At 34.0% G+C, this 19,373-nt stretch overlaps 3 protein-coding genes across 4 annotated transcripts; 2 read left to right on the top strand and 1 right to left on the bottom strand.

Moving 5' to 3' along the window:
* The first annotated feature begins 320 nt into the window (after nucleotides 1–320).
* Nucleotides 321–2,167, top strand: LOC111313433 (histone H2A variant 1). The gene is made up of 3 exons (XM_022914110.2): nucleotides 321–470; nucleotides 660–783; nucleotides 1,618–2,167. The coding sequence occupies exons 2-3, from the start codon at nucleotides 670–672 to the stop codon at nucleotides 1,912–1,914; spliced, it is 411 nt and encodes a 136-aa protein (XP_022769845.1). The 5' UTR covers nucleotides 321–470; nucleotides 660–669; the 3' UTR covers nucleotides 1,915–2,167.
* Nucleotides 2,168–3,511: 1,344 nt separating this feature from the next.
* LOC111313432 (beta-carotene isomerase D27, chloroplastic-like) lies at nucleotides 3,512–7,000 on the top strand. 2 transcript variants are annotated; one of them, XM_089752640.1, is made up of 7 exons: nucleotides 3,519–4,201; nucleotides 4,302–4,441; nucleotides 4,946–5,038; nucleotides 5,366–5,427; nucleotides 5,666–5,772; nucleotides 6,467–6,559; nucleotides 6,791–7,000. In XM_089752640.1, the coding sequence occupies exons 1-7, from the start codon at nucleotides 3,937–3,939 to the stop codon at nucleotides 6,829–6,831; spliced, it is 801 nt and encodes a 266-aa protein (XP_089608766.1). In that variant the 5' UTR covers nucleotides 3,519–3,936; the 3' UTR covers nucleotides 6,832–7,000. The 2 variants fall into 2 exon arrangements, with proteins under 2 accessions (XP_089608765.1, XP_089608766.1); XM_089752639.1 differs by lacking the exon at nucleotides 6,791–7,000 and having other exon boundaries at nucleotides 3,512–4,201; nucleotides 6,467–6,773.
* Nucleotides 7,001–14,024: 7,024 nt separating this feature from the next.
* On the bottom strand, nucleotides 14,025–18,339 carry LOC111313431 (protein LONGIFOLIA 1-like). The gene is made up of 4 exons (XM_022914109.2): nucleotides 18,018–18,339; nucleotides 16,483–17,937; nucleotides 16,194–16,386; nucleotides 14,025–15,185 (listed from the first exon to the last, which is right to left on the bottom strand). The coding sequence occupies exons 1-4, from the start codon at nucleotides 18,165–18,167 to the stop codon at nucleotides 14,593–14,595; spliced, it is 2,391 nt and encodes a 796-aa protein (XP_022769844.1). The 5' UTR covers nucleotides 18,168–18,339; the 3' UTR covers nucleotides 14,025–14,592.
* Between the last annotated feature and the right edge of the window lie 1,034 nt (nucleotides 18,340–19,373).

The following is a 19,373-nucleotide window of genomic DNA, read 5'->3' as shown; positions in this document are numbered from 1 at the left end:
AATAGAGAATGCCACTATGTCAGTCATGTCTCATGTGAATGTGTGATTGCAAATTTGGGCTCAGTGCCTCAGTTAGGTGGTTCTAAGTTCAGAGTCATGAGCTATCATATCTGTTATTGCTTCGCATCAACCAAAGGTTGGACAAAGGAGAAGACAAAGCCTTTTTTGTCCAATGGACCTTTAAAGATGCAGCCCATGGAATTTATGGGGGTCGGGGTCAGCTGCTGGTGCAAGGTGCTATGATGCTGGGAATTCGGGGAAAAGGAAAGGGTAGTTAAGTAATAATGCGAAAATTTTAGAAATGGCGAAAACGAGGAATTTTCCCACCCAAAATTAACCGCCATTTCATTTTCCGGCATTTAAAATGACAACACATAAAGACCTCCCCGCTTCCCATTAACCCAAAAATCTACCCTATCTTTTTCTTATTTCCACTGTTTCTTTGCTTTCCGGTTTCCCATCCTTCTCAGGTCTCTCTTTTTTCCTTGGTTTTTTTTTTTCTTTTCGATTTGAATTTATAAACTTTGAAAACGTCTTTGATTAGATCTGATTAGCGTTTATCAGATCTGTGTTTTTACTAATTTCTGGTCGTATTATTTCTAATTTTCTTTTTTTTTTTGGGTACTAATTCAAAAGTAAATGTGGGTTTTTATTAAAAGGTGAACGAAGATGGCGGGAAAAGGCGGAAAGGGGCTTTTGGCGGCGAAAACAACGGCAGCTAACAAGGAAAAGGATAAGGACAAGAAGCGCCCTGTTTCTCGTTCATCTCGTGCCGGTATCCAGGTATATTTCAAATTACTGCCATTTACTTGGTTTTACATAAAAAGTAGTATCTTCTTTTTCCTCTTTCTTTGCCTTTTGTATTTTGAATAGTATATGCTTAATCTCTTTAGATGCCTTGGTTCATTTCCTCTTGAAATTAGAGTTGCGTTGAATTTCCTCTTGTTTGCCAATGTTATTTGGAATATTTATTCTACACTTCTTTATAATAGAATATTATTGCTACAATGACCCTTTCCTTGGTACTTGTCACACTTTTGATTTCGTATGTCTGTACTAAATTCTTCTTTAGACTTTTCTTATTGTTGGGGCTGTTCTGAAAGCTTAAAAAAAATGAAGAGTTCACTATTCAATGAATTTGTAGTTCTTGTTTTAGTATTAGGGAAAAGAAGCCTAGTTTCTTGAAAATCTAGAGGCTGCTTGGGTTTGAGCATTTAATATTTTTTTTCTTGTCTGTCCTTTGTTTAATTTCTCACTTTCTCACAAGATTTTATTGCATGGGTTGGTAGTAACCTTGAACTTGAAGCATGTCAATCGACAAAGTACCTGTACTTGTTGTGTAGTATGTTATATTTAACTAAGCCACATACGTTCTTACTGTTTTCTGGGTTAAATTTATTATGGCTATATTTTTTTAGTTAATTCTATTTACATAATCGTAGGCTTTGTTGTTTTCCAGGTGAGACCATGCAAGGCAAAGTAAAAGTTTTCTTTTCCCCTGTATTTGCAATATGTTTCTTGGTTTTAGCTCTATATTTACTGTATTTAGCATTCAATAAGATCTTTCTCTCAACCGCTCCACGCTCTCACACATTTCATGTTTCTTCTCGATATTAGTTCCCGGTGGGTCGTATCCACCGTCATCTAAAGTCTAGGGCTTCTGCAAATGGGAGAGTTGGGGCCACAGCTGCTGTATACTTGGCCTCTATCCTTGAGTACCTGACTGCTGAGGTTCTTGAGTTGGCTGGAAATGCAAGCAAGGATCTGAAAGTCAAGAGAATCACTCCAAGGCATCTGCAGCTGGCTATTAGGGGAGATGAAGAGCTTGACACCCTTATCAAGGGTACCATTGCTGGAGGTGGTGTAATCCCTCACATTCACAAGTCCTTAATCAACAAAACTACCAAGGATTAGTTAGTTATGTCTGATTTTAACTGATATTGACTATTGAGTACTTTTATCTGTTATGTGTCTTTGTTTTATTGTTGGCTTTGTTTAATCTGTCTAGAATACCTGGTCAGTATATATGTTTTAACTCTCTAGTCTTGTTCCTTTGAATTTGGGATCTTTGTTTAGAGTAGGAATGATGTTTGTTATCCGATTATGGCTGTCAAGTTTAGTGTGTGCATTTGACTTTATTGTGAAATTGTTTTTTATTTTCTTGTAACATGCAGCCTTTGCTTTTATGTTGAGTTGTAGACCATGGTATTAGACTTGTTCATGCATTAGGTTAGATTTGATTCAAGTCGAGTTTAGATAGGGTATTAAGTATTAACAAGTTTTAAGCTTGTTCAGGCCCGGTTTGAAATATGGTTTTTTGTTGCTCAAGTCCGGCTTATTTTTAAAAGCCTCTATATAGACTTGTTTATATTTTAATTTTTTTAAATAAAAAATAAAAATAAAATTTTATAATAAATATTAATTACGATAAAATAAATAATTCACAAAATAAAATCTAAAAGGTATTTTATTAATTTAATTTGATATTCAAATGTGATTAGTAATATAAGTATAGGACATTAATGTATATATATTATTTATTTATTTTTATGCAATGTAAATATAAATAAAAAATATATGAAAGTTATTTAGGTTGAGTTTGAACATTAAATTTTATGTCTAAGATTTGCTTTGTTTTTTAAGTGAACTTAAAATTTAAGTTTTAATTTGTTTAATGAATTTATAAATTCATGTTTAAATTTTTAATTTTGAATAAATTTTTAGAGTTAGATGAATAGTTGAACTTTTGGATTTAATTTATCATATTATTGCACACGGTCATTCGGGTTCCTTTCAAATGTTGATCGTGCAAGTATTAAGATTTATTAGATGATATGATAAGGTAAATGTAGCTAGTTTAAGACTTCCTAGTTTGGTGTCAAATTACTTGTTCAGTGTATAAGCTTTCACAAGAATTGGTTAATTCTAGAAATTGTTTTTACTTATGAAATCTCATGCAATAGAGTATACAACTAAGTTAAAGACGAAAACAAACTAAATTTCATTTTTATTTTTCAAATATGAAACATATTGAATAGTATAAAGTTGAATATAATATAATCTCTATATGGTAACAATTTGGTTATTGATGTAGATAAGGGTTTATTTGACAAAAGTGGCGAAAGTACCTTTCATCATGTTGTCACTACTAAATGAGTTTCAATCAGTTACATTTGGTCGCCAATTCTTTTAGTTTTAGTTATTGGTTGGTTATAATAATTAAAAATTTGGGTATCCAAAAACTTTTTGTTCAATTTGTTCAATAGTGGCATAAGCATCTAGCAAATTGCGTTCTTCCTAAGATTCTATATTTCTAGCATGTCAGTATACGATCAAGCTTTCCAATAATAGATTTGGGTGATTTTACTAAACAATTGTAGGATTCATTTGTTTAAGCTTTGATCAATGGAGTTGGACCTAGCAATAGAGCTTCGTAATTCAGATTCACGCACGTTTGTATATATTTAACAAATTAAAGCTTGGGGCTGAATTATTTGGCCAAAAAAAAAAATGCTTCCAGGTGGGCATTGGGTATTGAAAATGTCAGCCTGATGTGATATCGCGAAGCATTGAAATTTTCAATTTCCACTCTCAAGTACAGGAAACGTCTAAAATCACTATATATGAGCATTAAATGTCCACTCGTTGTATGTTAGAGCTCAGCAATTTTCAAATACCAACAACGGCATACCACCAAAAAGCATCTTTCACAGCAGCTTGGACTATTGAGCAAAGCCTAATGAGTGCTAAAGATTCCAAATGTCAATATATCCTAAGTTTAGCCTTCTCCAATATGCTCGACATGCACATTTTGTTGTTATATAATTCCCCCATTCTCTTCGATTAAGTCGCCATTCTTTGTACCTCAGAACTCTCTCCCCCTCTTTCTCTCTCTGTCTTCTGGGAATCCTCCTTTTTTTTTTTTCCCCATTTTATATGGAAGCTAAGCTTCTTCCTCAAAGCAGGAGTCCTATGGCTACGACTCCTGCTTTAAGGCGAATACATAACCAGGGATGCACTACTATTGTTGCAGTGCTGGCAAGACCAGCGGAAAACGTAGCTGGAATAACAGAGAAGTTGAAAGTAAAACCGGCTGAAAACAAAACTGAGGTAGCACCGAAAACCAGTATTGTCCATAATGATAACTGGCTTGATCTGATGGCCATTAACCATCTATCTCAGTGTCTCCAATCCGCAACAGGTTCATTCCTTGCATCAGTGACCCATTCTTTGCCATAATCTAGATTTTAGGAATAAGACGACCAGGAATCTTAATGATGAAAAGTTGCAAATGTATGCAGGGCTGAAAACCAGGAAGAGTGGCTTTGACAGCTTGGTGGAGGTAGCGACAATGATGTCTAAGAAATTTAATCCTAACAGACAGCAACAGCTAGTCATTCAAGCTCTTGATAGTGCCATCCCCAAGATAATTCTAAACATGGCAAGTTTATTGCAGTATTAGTTACTTGATTATTCATTTCTTTTGAGTTGCTAGGAATCAAATAGGCCGGGAAACTACTGCATGGAACTCATCAGAGGTCTTATACCAGATAATGATGGCATTATCAAACGAATATCCTTTTTTAGTTAAACCTGAACTCAAAAAACATATCCTTTCTTTAGGTCCAATCAATACACTTCTGAAACTTTTCCCTTTTCTTTTTAGGAAATGAAAAGCAAAAAAAAAAAAAAACCCTATTTTTGGCTGGATCTGCCGCAAAGCAAAACCGGGAGAACTTAGAGATAAACCTAGAAAAGCCATGTTTGCACGTCACATTCATCTTCGGAGTCTACATTTCCTATTTTCATTCTGAGACATACACAACCTCTCCGAAGTTTTGTTTTTTTCTTTTGGGCCAAATCCGAATTTTTGTTTTTAAATTGTTAGATAAATGGTTTATTAAATAAATATCGATATCATTGATGTTGTGTCGATCAAGGGCAGATAAAATCATTGCTGCCGCAATCTCAATTCACAAGGGAATATTTCGCCGCCTTCACCACGGTATTTTTTGCTTGGCTCATCGGACCATCCGAGGTAAGGCCAAAGGATATAGTATTGCCTATTAAATATATTCCTTTACAATATTCCTTATGTTTATTGTTTTGTATATATGCATTTTAACCCTTTAGCAAACACTAACATGCATAGACCATGTGCGGCTCTAGTTACTCATAATGAAGTTTCACTCAAATCCTTCAATGAATATACAGTAACCTAGCGATGCAACATTAAGAATGCAGCACCTAGCCGAAAATTTTTGGCTCTCTTTTAATTGAAGCTATACAACTTCTGTCATGATGTAATTTTTCTGATGAACTTTGTGAATGAAATCTAACATTCTTATCAATTCAAAACCACAAGGTCAAGGAATCGGAGTTCAATGGAAGAAGAGAAAAGAATGTAGTCCATGTAAAAAAGTGCAGGTAATTTTAACATCCCCCTTGAATTTAATTAGCTCTACAGTTTAACCCAAGTTGGAGTCCCACCTCACCAACTTAAGACACTTTCATATAAACAACCTGCTTCAATGATTGTGTGTTGGACTCAGTTCTTGTCCATTGCTATCATGATGGTCATCATCATCATCAATATCAAAATCATCATTAAAGATTTCATCACCCTTAGATCATCCTGGTAAATTATTTGATCAAACTTTTGTAGGTTTCTGGAGCAGAGCAATTGCGTAGGAATGTGCATCAATCTATGCAAGATGCCATCTCAAGCCTTTATTAAGGATTCCCTGGGAATGCCTGTAAACATGGTGCCTAGTAAGTATATGGTCATTCAGACCCTATATATTTTTTTATCATTCAGATTCAATGTTTACGACAATAATTAAATAAATTATATAGGGAAAGTTGCCATTAGAATAAAATAACATCTGATTTCCTACAAAAGTAAATGAGAAAATTGAAGTATTGAACAGCAAAAGGAAAAAGAATAATAATTCAAAGAGTAACAGTACCAGCACTAGAATGTGGAGCTCATGCTCATTATGTCAATGAAGGGCCCGCATGCTTAACCACTTAGGGTGCAAAACTTCAAGTGGACCCATCCAACCTCAACTGAGAATACCAGCATGTAAAATAACACAAAATGAAATGAATATATGGAATCGTGATGGTAATACTTACATTCTAGGCCGTAAATTGGGTATAACGATCTTATGATTAATTCCATGTATCAACTAGTTATGAAAGAGGCTGAATTCTTCTGGTTCCCATGAAGCCAATCATTATTCTACAACCAAACCCATATAAAATCACAATGTGATTATAAATTGTATCATTAAAACCATCAAAGTTGAATATTGGTCACACTTCCACGTTCCAATCATTTTTGAGAAGCACAAAACCATTATAATTCACACTCCATATTGGTTGGTAGTGACCATAATTAAACAGAATATGGAAGCTCATCTGTCGGAACAGTTAATAGAACTGTGTGCATTTTTAACTGCAGATTTTGATGATATGAGCTGCGAGATGATTTTCGGTCAGGATCCTCCAGCATCAAATGATGATCCAGCACTCAAGCAACCATGCTACAAATTATGTAATAATTTATTTAAACTGCTCTTTCAGTACCTATATCTCTATCTTTTATATTTACTCCAGATCCTCAGCATATCATTGTGGTGCGTACTACAACCTCGTATTAGGTCCTCTAACTTGGCCAAAGACTAGGCTGTTCCTGGCAAAAATGAGCTTTCATGAGTGCAATATGATAGTAGAAAATATATTAAATTTATGACTGAAATTGTCCTTTTGTAAATATCTCATGCAGGTAGGGCAAACCAAAAGCACACAGTGAAGTGCTCCAGTTAAGGCTCAGTTAATAAGGTCTTTCAACACTGACAACAGATGATCTGAAAATCTTTTCCTTATTGTTCAATATAATGCCTTGTAAAATATTCTTTTTGAAATTTAGAAACACTCCATTCAACAATATAAATTATTTCAGTGCAAACAGTTAAAGCCTTTTCTTTTCAAGAAATTCTATGCAGTCACAGTTCCTACAATTATTCATAGCCAATGAGAGTAAAAGGATAGCATAGCATGCTCAACGTGTTGAGAATTTTGGTAAGCCCTTTTGACATTTTGAACTATACCATAGTATGATACCAAATTCATATCACAAAAAAAAAAATTCAAACGCAATAAGAGGATTGTGCTGGCAAACAAACATAAATAACCATACAAAAAAGAGTAATAGAAAAGTTAACACGCCGCCTTTTGTGCAGTACAATAAACAATAATAAAGGCACTGAAAGAGTGTTACAAAAAGTTAAGAACTTAAATTCGGCACTGAGATGTTCATAGATCTTATCTGTGATTTGAGGCGTCTACCCAAACTCAGTATATTGTGCCTTGTAGAGAGTTTGAAACTTAAATCATAGATAACTAATATATTTGAAAAAATATATATAAAACAGTAAAAAGCAAGCTTTTTAATCATACCAAAACTATGGATTAGTATACATGCCGGGATTATGCCTAAACAACTAGATAAGCAAACAAGGGAAGCTTGTACACCATAGTTAATATAGATAAAACAAGGTGGCTATCATAAATGACAGGAGCTGTTGGTTTGTACAAATCGGGAAGCCTTTTAAGTCCAAATTATAAGTTCTGACTGAAACAATTTCCTCTTGCAAAATTTCATACTCAGTGCAGTTAGGGCTCAGAAGCATTATGAATTTTGTAAGAATAATTTCTTTCTTATAAGCAAACAAGAATGCCTATTTTAGGCTCAGTTAAATATCAAATCTGAAAGGAAAGGAACTCAACCATTCTGTGGAAAAAGAAATTATCAATGAATTGTTTATTTATTAGTGTTATACTTATAACCCCAACAACCATATTACCCTTCAAGGCATAAAAAACAACATACTTAGCATTTCCACTATAAACTAAACACACTTTTCCTTAAACAGATCTTAAAATGGATAATTTGTTCGTTTTAAAACTGGAAATGGCTTAGTAAATTCTATAAGCAGAGCAATGGATACTCTAGAGTTTTCTTTAGATCTTTTGATGACGGTTTGACCATGATGATACACTTCTAATTTTTAATTAATGCTAATGGCAAAGCCAACAAGCTTTCCTATTAGGAAAAGTGATTTGACTGAAAATTCATTGTAGGCTTTAAGATCAGCAAAGGTGGACCAGTTGTGTCTCCCACCTTTGGTGCTGCCAAGTGAGCAAGCTAAGATTCTTCTGCTGTCTTTTCTGTCTCAATGAGAGAGCCAGTAAATACACACCTTCACATTGAAACTCAGCCGAAAGTTGATTCCCTTCATAATAATATTTTGAAGTATTTTGACATTGAAAGAGGAGACAGCAGGAATAAGTGGGTGGACAAGACATATTGGAGACTAGAAAGAAATTTGTGTCATTCTAAGATGACAATGTTTGGATTTCAATAGTACAGAATGTGAACAAGAACTAATAAGGGTATCATCAAAATTCCAACCAGAACTAAAATATTAAAAAAAAAACACACACATTTAAAGCTTGGTAATTGAAGAATACACTAAGAGGCTGAAAGTAAATTTCTGAATGTCATCAATTATCCCCTTTGTAGCATCTCTAATCCCTGATGGCAAGGGCTGCTAAAATATTCTAACACTTTGTGAAATCTACTAGATGGCCCATATTTTGGTTTTCCTTCTTAAATTCACATTAGGCTATGACATCACTGAAGCCTCCATATTAACCAATATGTGACCTAACACATGTTGTCACTTTGGGAAAGAGAAGCGAAGCTTCATGAAACAGAAATCAGATAGATAATAAAAGTAAAGATAAACTAATTTTTTTTTTTAAGAAACTGAAAAACTAATAGTTTTTGCCAAAAAAGCCATATTTGATTCTATGATGATAATTACTTTTTGTGACACCAACTAAAATCAAGGTAACTTTATTTTCTGGAAGGGGTTGGGGGAGGAGGAAAGTACTTCTGTTGCTTGGAGACAATAAGATCAATGATCCAGGGGATTTGGTTCTTACAGACAAAATAAGAAAGAATTAGGATGAGCAGAAAGATTTAAGAAACGTGTCGCAAAGGACAGTCAAAATCATATTATTTTGGCAAGAAAATCACTACTAAAATTGCCAAACCTACATTTATCCTTCATTTTCCTTAATCAAAGCCCCAGCTCCAGCATCCCAATTGCAATGGTCTTACATCCTTAATCGCAACTTAAAACCTGTTGCCTAACGAAAACTGAAAATCCCACATCTAACAATTAAGGATGACCCAGATTTAGAAGAGGCCAGTACTTGCACAAACAGCATTCCTGATGGAACAATATCACATGCTTGTTTTGATTTCCAGATGCTAATCGGTGATTAAAATTTCCTTTTTTACTTAAAAATGACATCAGTTTTGACTGAATGCAGAACTTCCAATCATATAAAATTAGAAAGCAAAGATTAGGTCACCATGACCAAAGCTTATTATATGTTTTCAAAATTTCAACTTTCCACTATGTATGGACTAAAGGGAAAGAAGAAAAGAAAAATGCAAGCAACGGTAAAAAATAAAAATAAATAAATAAATCAGATTTTGGCTAAATCATCATAAGTTTCATAAGTTTAATGATATAATAAATATTGGAAGAAGAAAGATGAGAAGTAACTGAGACGGAAAGACACAGTTCTTTTACCCTCTATCATTTCTAGCAATTCTTGTTTCGGAAAGTTCTTTCTTTTTCAACACAAAAACCAACTAAACAGCTCGGTGCCATTTGGGATCCAATTTTTTCAGATCTATACATCTCGGACTCTGATACACGTAAATGTCGCAAGCTCCAATTTAGCCCAAATCGTAGGCTTCGAAGTAAACCAAGCCCCAAGGTCCAATATCCTTCCAAACCCATAAAAAGGTTTAAAAGGAGAGGTAATTCAACTATGTTTTCTTGTAGGAACAAAACCTTTTTTTTTTTTTTTTTCATCTTCTTTTGTCCTAATTCTTTTTTTTTTTTTTTGAAGATCTCAAAAGTGTATTTTCCATTCACAATTCTGTGTACTTTCAAATTTTTATTTTCGAAATATTTTGTTTATAAAAACCGTACTTTAATTAATAAATAAAAAATAACTATCTAATCTTTTCTCATCAGCTGAATTAATCATCGTAAGAAAATTTTATTTCTTTTAAAAATTTTTTTTTCTATCAAAATTAAAAATCAAGTGAAAATATTTCTGGTTTATGTATTTTTTTCTTTTAATTCTGCAGTGGACATGAATCAATTGGTTGGTAAACAATTTTTTTGCAACATACATCTAAAGCATTTGTTTCAATTATATGTGTATGTATTCACATATTCAAAGAATGAGGTTCAATTCCTCTTCCTCAGGAATTAAAAAAGGAAAAATTTTGGTAACCTATTCATTAATAAATTTTGTAGTATGCTTAAGGTTAAGGTTCACAATCCATATACATACATATATTCCATCAATAATGAAGTTTCGTATATCTAATTTATATTCAAGTTTCGAAACTCCCAGTCTCTAGGAAATAGTATGTTGTCTTTTTTTTTCTACTTCAGCTACGGGATGAACAAACTAATTATTGATGGAATACAAGTTTTGATAACTTTTGGTTAAAAAAAAAAAAAGTTTTGATGCATAAAAATTATAAATTAATTAATGTGTTTTTTTTTTTTTGTATAGAAATAATCAACGTTAAAAGAATAATTAAAATTATAAAATTATATTTATTAAAAATAAAGTTTTCTAAATTATTTAATTTTAACAAAAATAATATTTTTTAATATCACATATTATTTATATTTTAATACTATAAATATTATGTATTATTTACATAATATAAAAAATAATATAATAAAAAATTTTGTTAAATAATCTTAATCAAACATAAAAATTTGAAATTTCTAAATTAATAAAATCTAAAAATCATATATTTTCTTCCGATATCAATTTTTTCTTATATTATTTTTCCTTTTAAAATCTAAGAATCTCTCGGACCAAGGTTTTGAGCAAGTGCTTTCTTTCATTTTCTGAGCCTCTAAGCTATGGACAATGATAGATCAAGTTTCATTGCATGGATCAATCATCCGTCTCAGTAAAATTTGAAGGAGATAGCTTCAGCCACCGAGGATGATGACGATGCCAACCTACCTGACAGCTGACAAGGATTGGAAAGGATCAATGGCTTCTTTCATTTAAAAAAAAAAAAAAACTTTTATTTGCACCCTTTTAAAAACCTTTTAAAAATTATTTAATTATTTTTATTTCAATTTTAAAAGTTTAAAATATAAAATTTTTATAAATTAAAAAATTTATCAAATATATAAATTCAATAAATTTAAAAAATTATATTTAAAATTTAAAATTTTCAACAAAACTCATTTAATTAATATCATTCTAATTTAACAATAAAATTTTATTTAATTTTTTGAGATTCCAACAAAACAAAAAATTCATATTTCAAAATTTTCATAATATTATAGAAAATATAATTTATTTTAAATAATTATAAATTTATTTACAAATTGATAAATAAAAATTATTGTTTTAAGAGAAAGAATGTCCGATTACAGTATATGAATTTTTTCTTGATTTTAATGGTTTAAAACGAAAACTTTTAAAAATTTTTAATCTAAAAACATTTAAAATCTTTTTGATTTATAAATTCAAAAGTTAAAAAATAAGAAGAATTAATTTGAGAAAGTATAATTAAATAAATTTATTTAAAATAATTAAAAAAATAGAAACTACTTTTAAAAAACAAATGGGATGGTAGAAAAGTAGCCTGCAGCAGTGGCATGTGCCTATGCCAAGATTGCACCATCCAAAATCCCCTAATGACAAATAGACAAGCTCCTCCTCTTGTGGATAAGAGTGACCCCATCACTACTTTTTTCAGAAAATATTCTTGGTTTTAGCTTCTTTTGTTTTTAAAAGAGTTCTACCTGGGTAAGGGAGCAAGGAATTATTATTATTATTATTTGTTAAATATTATATTAAATTTAATTTTTTTTTAATATGATATTTAAATTATAAATTTATTAATTAATATAATATTTATAATATTGATTATCTATCATGTACGTAATTATTTGGAATTAATAAAATGAATATTACTTTAATTAATAAATTTATAATTTATTTATTATTTTAAAATTTAAAATTTTAAATATTATATTAAATATTTTTTATAATTTATAAATCATTAGTGATATTACTCCTTATTATTAATTTTTTAGCCAGATTAATTTATTATTATTAGAGTGACTAAGGAGGTGACAAACGTGAGACAACGCCCCAGACCCAGCATTATTCAGGTGGGCCTTAGCCCTATCTACATCAACAGTTGCAGCTTGCAAGAGTTGGTGGAATGGGTAGGCTTAGTGCTAAGAAGGCCCATCGATATGAGAACATGGGACACAAGGGAAAAATGAAGCGGAATAAATATTAGAGATCAAGGCCCATTTTTTGTCCCTCATTTTCCATCCTATGAAAAAATTAAAAAAAAAAAAAGAGTTTGGTTAGATGAGAAAAGCATTTAATGACTTAAACCAAATGTTTAAAAGTGTTTGAATAATATTTTTAATAGTCCATTCTCCATTTAATAGCAAAAAATACAGCTTTGTCACCATAGTTGTGAGAGAAATAACGAGGCAACTGGTTTTGGTAACAAAGGATTGGATATTCTTCATCCCCAAAGAGTTCACTTTATCCTTATCAGATGGTACACTCGTATACCTTAATTTGGCATCTACAAAATTATTGAGTCAAATCAAAAATGACTTTGGCTATAGTAAAATTAGTGATATATATTAATCTTTTTGGGCCTATCCTAGTGCCAAAGGATTAGTGTGCCTTCTCCAGAACATAATTCAGGCCCCCTCCCCCCCCCCCCCTTGTTTTTTTTCTGGGAAATAGATTTCAAACATGGCACGCCTGCTATAATTGCCACACTCGAAGGGAAAAGAACCACTGAAATTTATCGTGGATGTGTCTTCATCTTCCTCTTATTTCACACTCAATTTCTTTGTTTTGAATTGAAGGGGCCCCTCAAATAGTAACGTTAACATCAAGTCTCCCCACAACTCTTTCATGAACTTAATTGAGAGGGACCCTGCTTCAGTTTAACACAGTTTCATTAAATAATTTTAAAGGACTTGCCGAGTAAAACCCTGTCCTTTCTGGGCTTCACAAACAAAATGTAAATTCAAGTGAAAGCAAATTTTGTCAACCCATCAACCAACTCATTGGGATAAGATTTTTAAAGAGTGTTGGGGGTTTTGTAGGCAAGAAACCGGGTTTGCATTATTGAAGAATTTTTCACTGGCATACTTAAAACAATTAAGGCTTTTTTTTTTTTTTTCGTTTTGACTAGTAAAACCATAGCTGTTCTTTGCTGACAAAATCATTTAAACCCGAAGAAACAAAACCAAAAACAAAATAAACCATGGAAGGACGGTGATCCATTCCTCGGTAACTAGGTTGCATCCTTTTCAGTGCATTACAAATTTGTAGAATCACTTGTTTTCAATGTCTGAAACAAAGTAAAACAATTATAAAAACTTAAAAAGCATCAGTTTACGAAACAGTAACTGAACAGAAGCCAAATATCTAAAAGCAAAAGATATGTAAAGAAAAAAAAAAACTTTCAAAGCTGCGCCATTTAATTCAAACCCGAGGACACTGCACTTAACATTTTGTCAACCCCGAGAGAGACCATATGTTTAACCCAGACACCACCAATGAAGATTTATGAAGGCAGAAATGATATTTCTTATCTAATGCTTCAGTTCTAGTCTGTGCCGGATTTATATGGTAATCGTAGACATTTAAAAATTAAAAAATTTAAAAGAAAATCTTTTTGTTAGACACTTTCAAAATATTCTTTTGGACATCTTAAAAATTAAAAAAAAAATTAAAAATTTTGTTCATAGATATCTCAAAATTTTCTTCTAAACATCATTGTTACGAATAAAATTAAAAAATATATCAATAATATTTTATGTATATTATAAATAATCACTTATTATATTATATATATTATAAAATCTTGGATCACCACTTATTCTTGTTAACTTTGAGCGATCTGTTGATAGGGTCAATAATGACAAGACAGACTAACTAAATTGACCATCGTGAGGCGTTCCTGGAATATGGTTTGATGACCAACAACCACCGGTGCAGCCAATATTATGCAAAGCAAAAGCTACAGGATAATGGTATGATTATCCGTCGGTTAGGGACCAAACTCATGTTCTAAACTTTGCTCAGATGCCAAAAACAATGACCTTTTTCCTAGTCACTTTCACTTTTCTATGATTATAATATATGGCCATCGTGATTATGGTTGATGTCTCACACCTTTTCACTTGTGGTCACAAACGTTATCCCACCTTTTTTACAAATTGCACAAGCGATAGTTAGATATGCCTGGATTTCAGGTAAATGGAGATTACACATCTCCCAAACTTCTTAAACACGAAAAAAAAAAAAGGGGGGGGGGTTCAAAATATGTAAAATTAGAAAAAAAAAATGGAGCTGAAAGAAAGCGCGCTGAGAATACTTTAAAGGCCACTCTCTTTTTCATCCTCACTTTCAGAACACCAACTTCTTCCGAGGTGCTGGGATTTTACTACTTTTCCCAGCAAAAGCAGCGAGATCTCGGATGGTTTCGCCGATCAGGTCTTTAAATATTAGACGTTCAATCTCGAGGACTGCTTCAGACATCCCAATGGGGCTATCTCCCCAACCGTTAATAGCATCTCCTGCAAGGTCCTTTCTTAACACACCACAAATGACCTCAAACAAGTCATCTGATGATGAGTCCCTCTCCCGAATCTTTTGGAATTCGGACCAAATTTGTTGCAATGATGCCTGTCTAGACGCTGAACTTGTACAGGAGATAAGCTTCCACGGTGGTAATTGTCTCTTTCGATTGAGAATTTCGTTGATGGTGTCAAATATAAGCTTCCTTTGAAGTTTGGAGACTTTGGATGTGTTTTTCCCCTTGCGATACTGTTGCTTCTCAAGCAACAAAAAGACATCAGAGTCATCAGGCAAGTAATTGGATGCTCTGAGGATATCGGAAATGTAGAGAAAATCACAATCATCTGATTTATCTTCAGAATTTGAATCAGCAGATGAGATTGCAGGACTCCACGTATCATCCTCTGATTCAACAAGTTGATCTGATAATTTCACCGACGATAATAAAAAAATGTTAAAATTTCATGTTCAGTTTGATTGAAAATTTGCCCAATCACAAAATAGTTTTAGCATCCATAGGAGATTGATTGAAGGAGAAACAAGTCAACACAGTACGGATAACACAGTAACAAAGGTGCAATATATACTGACACAAGGATACGATGTATAAAAAAGAAATCAAATTCATCGTCGCTTTCGCTCGCTTTAAGCCCTTAACAATTAACAGAGGTGGGACCATTTCCTAAACTTACCAAAGGCAGCATGGGATGCTCTAAAATGCAATGGCCTTCAACGGCCATTAATCAGTTCAGTCTAGCGGAGGACATTCTTTTCTCTTGGCTTAGAGGTAGTACGGAGATTTTAGACTTTTCCCACGTCAGGTAAATTTGTTTTGCAGGCAAAGGACGAGGTTCCAGTCACTTCAAAATTTATGCCGTTCATTGATTAGAGAAGCAGTTCCTTGTTATACTGTTTGAATTTTGACCAACATACGGCGTCGTCCAAACCAAAACCCTTTCTTCCCCCCCCCCCCCCCCCGATCACCATCAAAGATAAAAACTAAACAATCCCACGTGATTGTACCGCCCACCCCATTTAGATTCTCTTCCCCTCCTGTTAATCTTTGTCAGGCATGAACCCATCCAAAAGAAAAAACAAAAAGAATTTGGGAATTTTATCCTGTGTATATGTATGCCCCAAAAAACCAATTAAATCATCCTAAAACCGTTTGAGTAATCACGTATTAATAAACAAATAAAAGGTCTAAGCATATGACATCATGAAAAGATTTAAGTTTTGAACGAGACTATATGACTCACCAGTAATGACAAGGCCTAGGGCTGAACTACAATCACGTCTAACAAATAGTACATGCGTCACCATAGTCAAATGCAAAATCTAGTAATTCAAAATCAGTTCGTAGACTTCGGGAAAAAAATAAATATGCAAAATAGATATAAGTACTAATAGTAGAATTTTATTACTCTAACCTTTGAAATCGATGCTCAGTTTCATAACAGGGGAAGGAGACGACTCCTCCTTGTAAAACGACGAGTCAAGTACCGAAACCGGACTCGGCTGCAACCCAGTCGAAGCAGCGGTCATCTCTGCTATGCTGTGAAGCAGCTTATCACACCTTTCCAGGAGGCTCCTCCCTTCCTTGTATTCCTCCACCTTCGATCTCTGTAAAAACCAATATGCCATTACATGAATTAAGGCAATTAAAACAAAATTAATTAATCAAATCTCCAGTGTAATTTGATAATTAAGTAAATATACCTCCGCATCGGCTTGAGAACACGTGCTAATGCTACTCTCTGAAACAGTGGATGTTTCATCCTCCGCTGGAATAAATACCACCTTCTCTTCTTTCTGATAAATCTCAGCAGTTGACTTCCTGTTTCTGGGTGATCTATTCGTCGTCTGATGTAACCCGGCTCTTCTCACATTAACCCGAGGGGACTGAACCGGGGACACTCTTCTCTGCTCCATATTACCACTCCCTCTTCTCTGCGTTTCAACGCTCAACGGCCTTCTGTTAGGACTCTTCACGCCACACTCACTCCTTATCGGAGAAATCGAACCCCTACTTCTGCTTTGGCTTTGTACATTATGTTCACTCTCCATCCGATCACGTCTCGGACTCATCGTCGGCACCGACTCGAGATTCAAATTCCGGTGAGCTCCAGGTCTTGATCTATAACTCAAAGGAGTCGAATCGTTACCAATCCTTCTGAGCGCAGAAGCCGGTGATCTTCCCGGTTTAATAATGACAAGTGGAGATTGTTTATGTTCATAAACAAAATTCCTGTTATTCGTTTGATTTGGAGGTTTCTTAGTGTGTAAAAGGCCTTTTAGTTGCAAAGCTTCAAGGATTTGCTTAAGAGTCTCGAGATCTTTCGACGGCTCGTCGATTCCTCTGAGCTTAAGCCGTTTCTCAATCTCTCTGTAGATGGAAACAGTCTGTTTTGGCTCGGGAAAGAAATCAGCTGAATCATAGAAACATTTCCTTTGGGCCATTCCTCGAACCGGAGCTTTAACCGTTTCAGTTCTCGCATTTCTTAAGCCTTCTGATTTGTTACTTATTACATGATCTTGCTTGGCTCCATTTTCTCTTACTACATTGCTGGAAACCCCTCCGCTCTGAAAATTTAGTTGCTGGCTCTGTTTTAAATGGAAATTAACTCCGTCTATAAAACTATACTGAAATAGATCTCTACCTCTAGCTTCCGACGCGGATCTTCGGAGCTCTGCTTTTCTATTCGGATCGGGATCCGAATAAGGTAACGGTTCGAGTCCCATGAGCCTTGCGATTACGCTGGGCGACCGCCTTTGTTTGTCGTTATCATCCACTCCGTCTTCTTCGCTGTTGCTTTCGCATTGGTTCGAAGATAAAATGGCAGCGTTCGTACGGATCTCTCGGGGCTTAAGGCTTCCTTTAGCATCAACGACGGCTCTGCTATCGAGAGAGAGCCTTGGAGCTTCTTTGGAGAATTTCCATGGTGACCTCGCGCTGCCTTCTTTGACTTTGAAAATAGGAAGGGGAAGAGATGTCTTGTTCAGGCTTCCCATCGGAGTAGAAGGTTCCGGGCTAGGAGACCCGAGCTCCGATATAACCGGAGATTGCTTTGAACGGTCCGGTGATGGTGCTGATCGAACGTGTGGCTGCTGCTCAAATTCTCCTGATATTGCTGGTGACTCAATCTTCTTTTGCTCCGATGTCGTTTCACTTACCTGAAAAAAAAAAAAAGTCAATAATAATAATAATAACAATAATAATACTCCTCGTCCACATTAAAAAAAACAATGCCAACCGGCATGGGAGAGAGGCGCTTGGTGGAATAAGGGCGTTCGCCGGTAAGAATCTGGTGACGATCAAATATCTGAAGGAAACCAGCCATGCATCCCATTTGTTTCCCTATTCGCTTCTCCAGATTTTGCTCTTGCACTGTTCCCGTCGTCATTTCCGTTTTAACTCAATAATCCTCTTCTTTCTCTCAACTCATATTTTCTTTAAACTTCCATGTTCACATTGTTTCTCTCCATGTTTTTCCTTTTCTATTTCTCTCTAATTGCTCTCGTCTTTTTCTTTTTTTTTTCTGTGTCTGAGTGGGGTTGTGACTGCAACCTCTACCTGCATCATCTCCCGCTTTTCTGGTCTTTAAAAGGGTGGGCGAAGTTGAGGAAAAGAGCAGTGGTGTGGGCCTGTGGTGGCAAGTTAATTGGACGCAACTTGCCCTTACCATTTGACAAATGACAAGTTAGTACAGTACTAATTATAAGCCAGTTGAGGGATCTATAAGGAAATGGTAATTGTGGGATGTAAATTTCTCACGTTTCAGGACTTTGTTGCGTTTTAAGTGGCACAGCCGCACAGACCCTGAAGCTCTAGGTATGCAATGCTTTCTCCTAACGTGTCATTCACCTGCTCCCTTTATTTTCGTGCCTTTGAACGACCGCTACTTCTTTTTTTTTTATGAAATTAAAAATATAATTAATTCAATTATAATCATGATCAAATAATATCATATCTATAAAAATTTAGATTAAATCAAATAAAAATTTAATAAAATCAACACATAATTAAATAAATTTAATATAAAATTAAACCAAATTTAAATTTTTAAAATTTTAAAACTTTCTCCTTTTTAAAGTTGAGCTTAGCACCTCTTTTCATAATTACCCTTCCACTGATTCTCTCGTTTATGCATTGCAATTGCATACTCCAGCTAAGTATTTGAGTTACTTCTTTCAAAAATGAAATATAATTTTTGTGTTTAAGCCTTAATCTTTCTCTGATGGCGTCTTTTAATTGCACTTTCTTTGAAGTTTTCGTAGTTATATCCATCTTGATCCCTTAAGAGATGTCGTTTGGCAATTGTATTTGTACATCAATTTGGTATTGAATTAATTCTATCTGTTTGGCTCATTATTATTCATTAATCATTGATATTGATCAGGTAGGGAAATGCGCTAGCTGCATACGAATCAATTTAAAGCCATCCAAATGGAGAGATGGATAACAGAATGAAGCCATTAACGTCAATCACGAAGGCATATATAGATATGGTTATATCATATGAGATGAAGATGCATCAGTGGAAGTTAAAAGAAAAAAGAATGGCTTTACCAATGCAAACGAAGGAGGTGATAAATAGTTAGTGAAGTAC

Source organism: Durio zibethinus, chromosome 23 (assembly GCF_047325235.1).
Source record: "Durio zibethinus cultivar Kanyao isolate XHJ-2024 chromosome 23, ASM4732523v1, whole genome shotgun sequence".
Taxonomy (NCBI): domain Eukaryota; kingdom Viridiplantae; phylum Streptophyta; class Magnoliopsida; order Malvales; family Malvaceae; genus Durio; species Durio zibethinus.
Note: the sequence above shows the minus strand (reverse complement) of the source record. Positions and strands in the feature narration are given on the sequence as shown.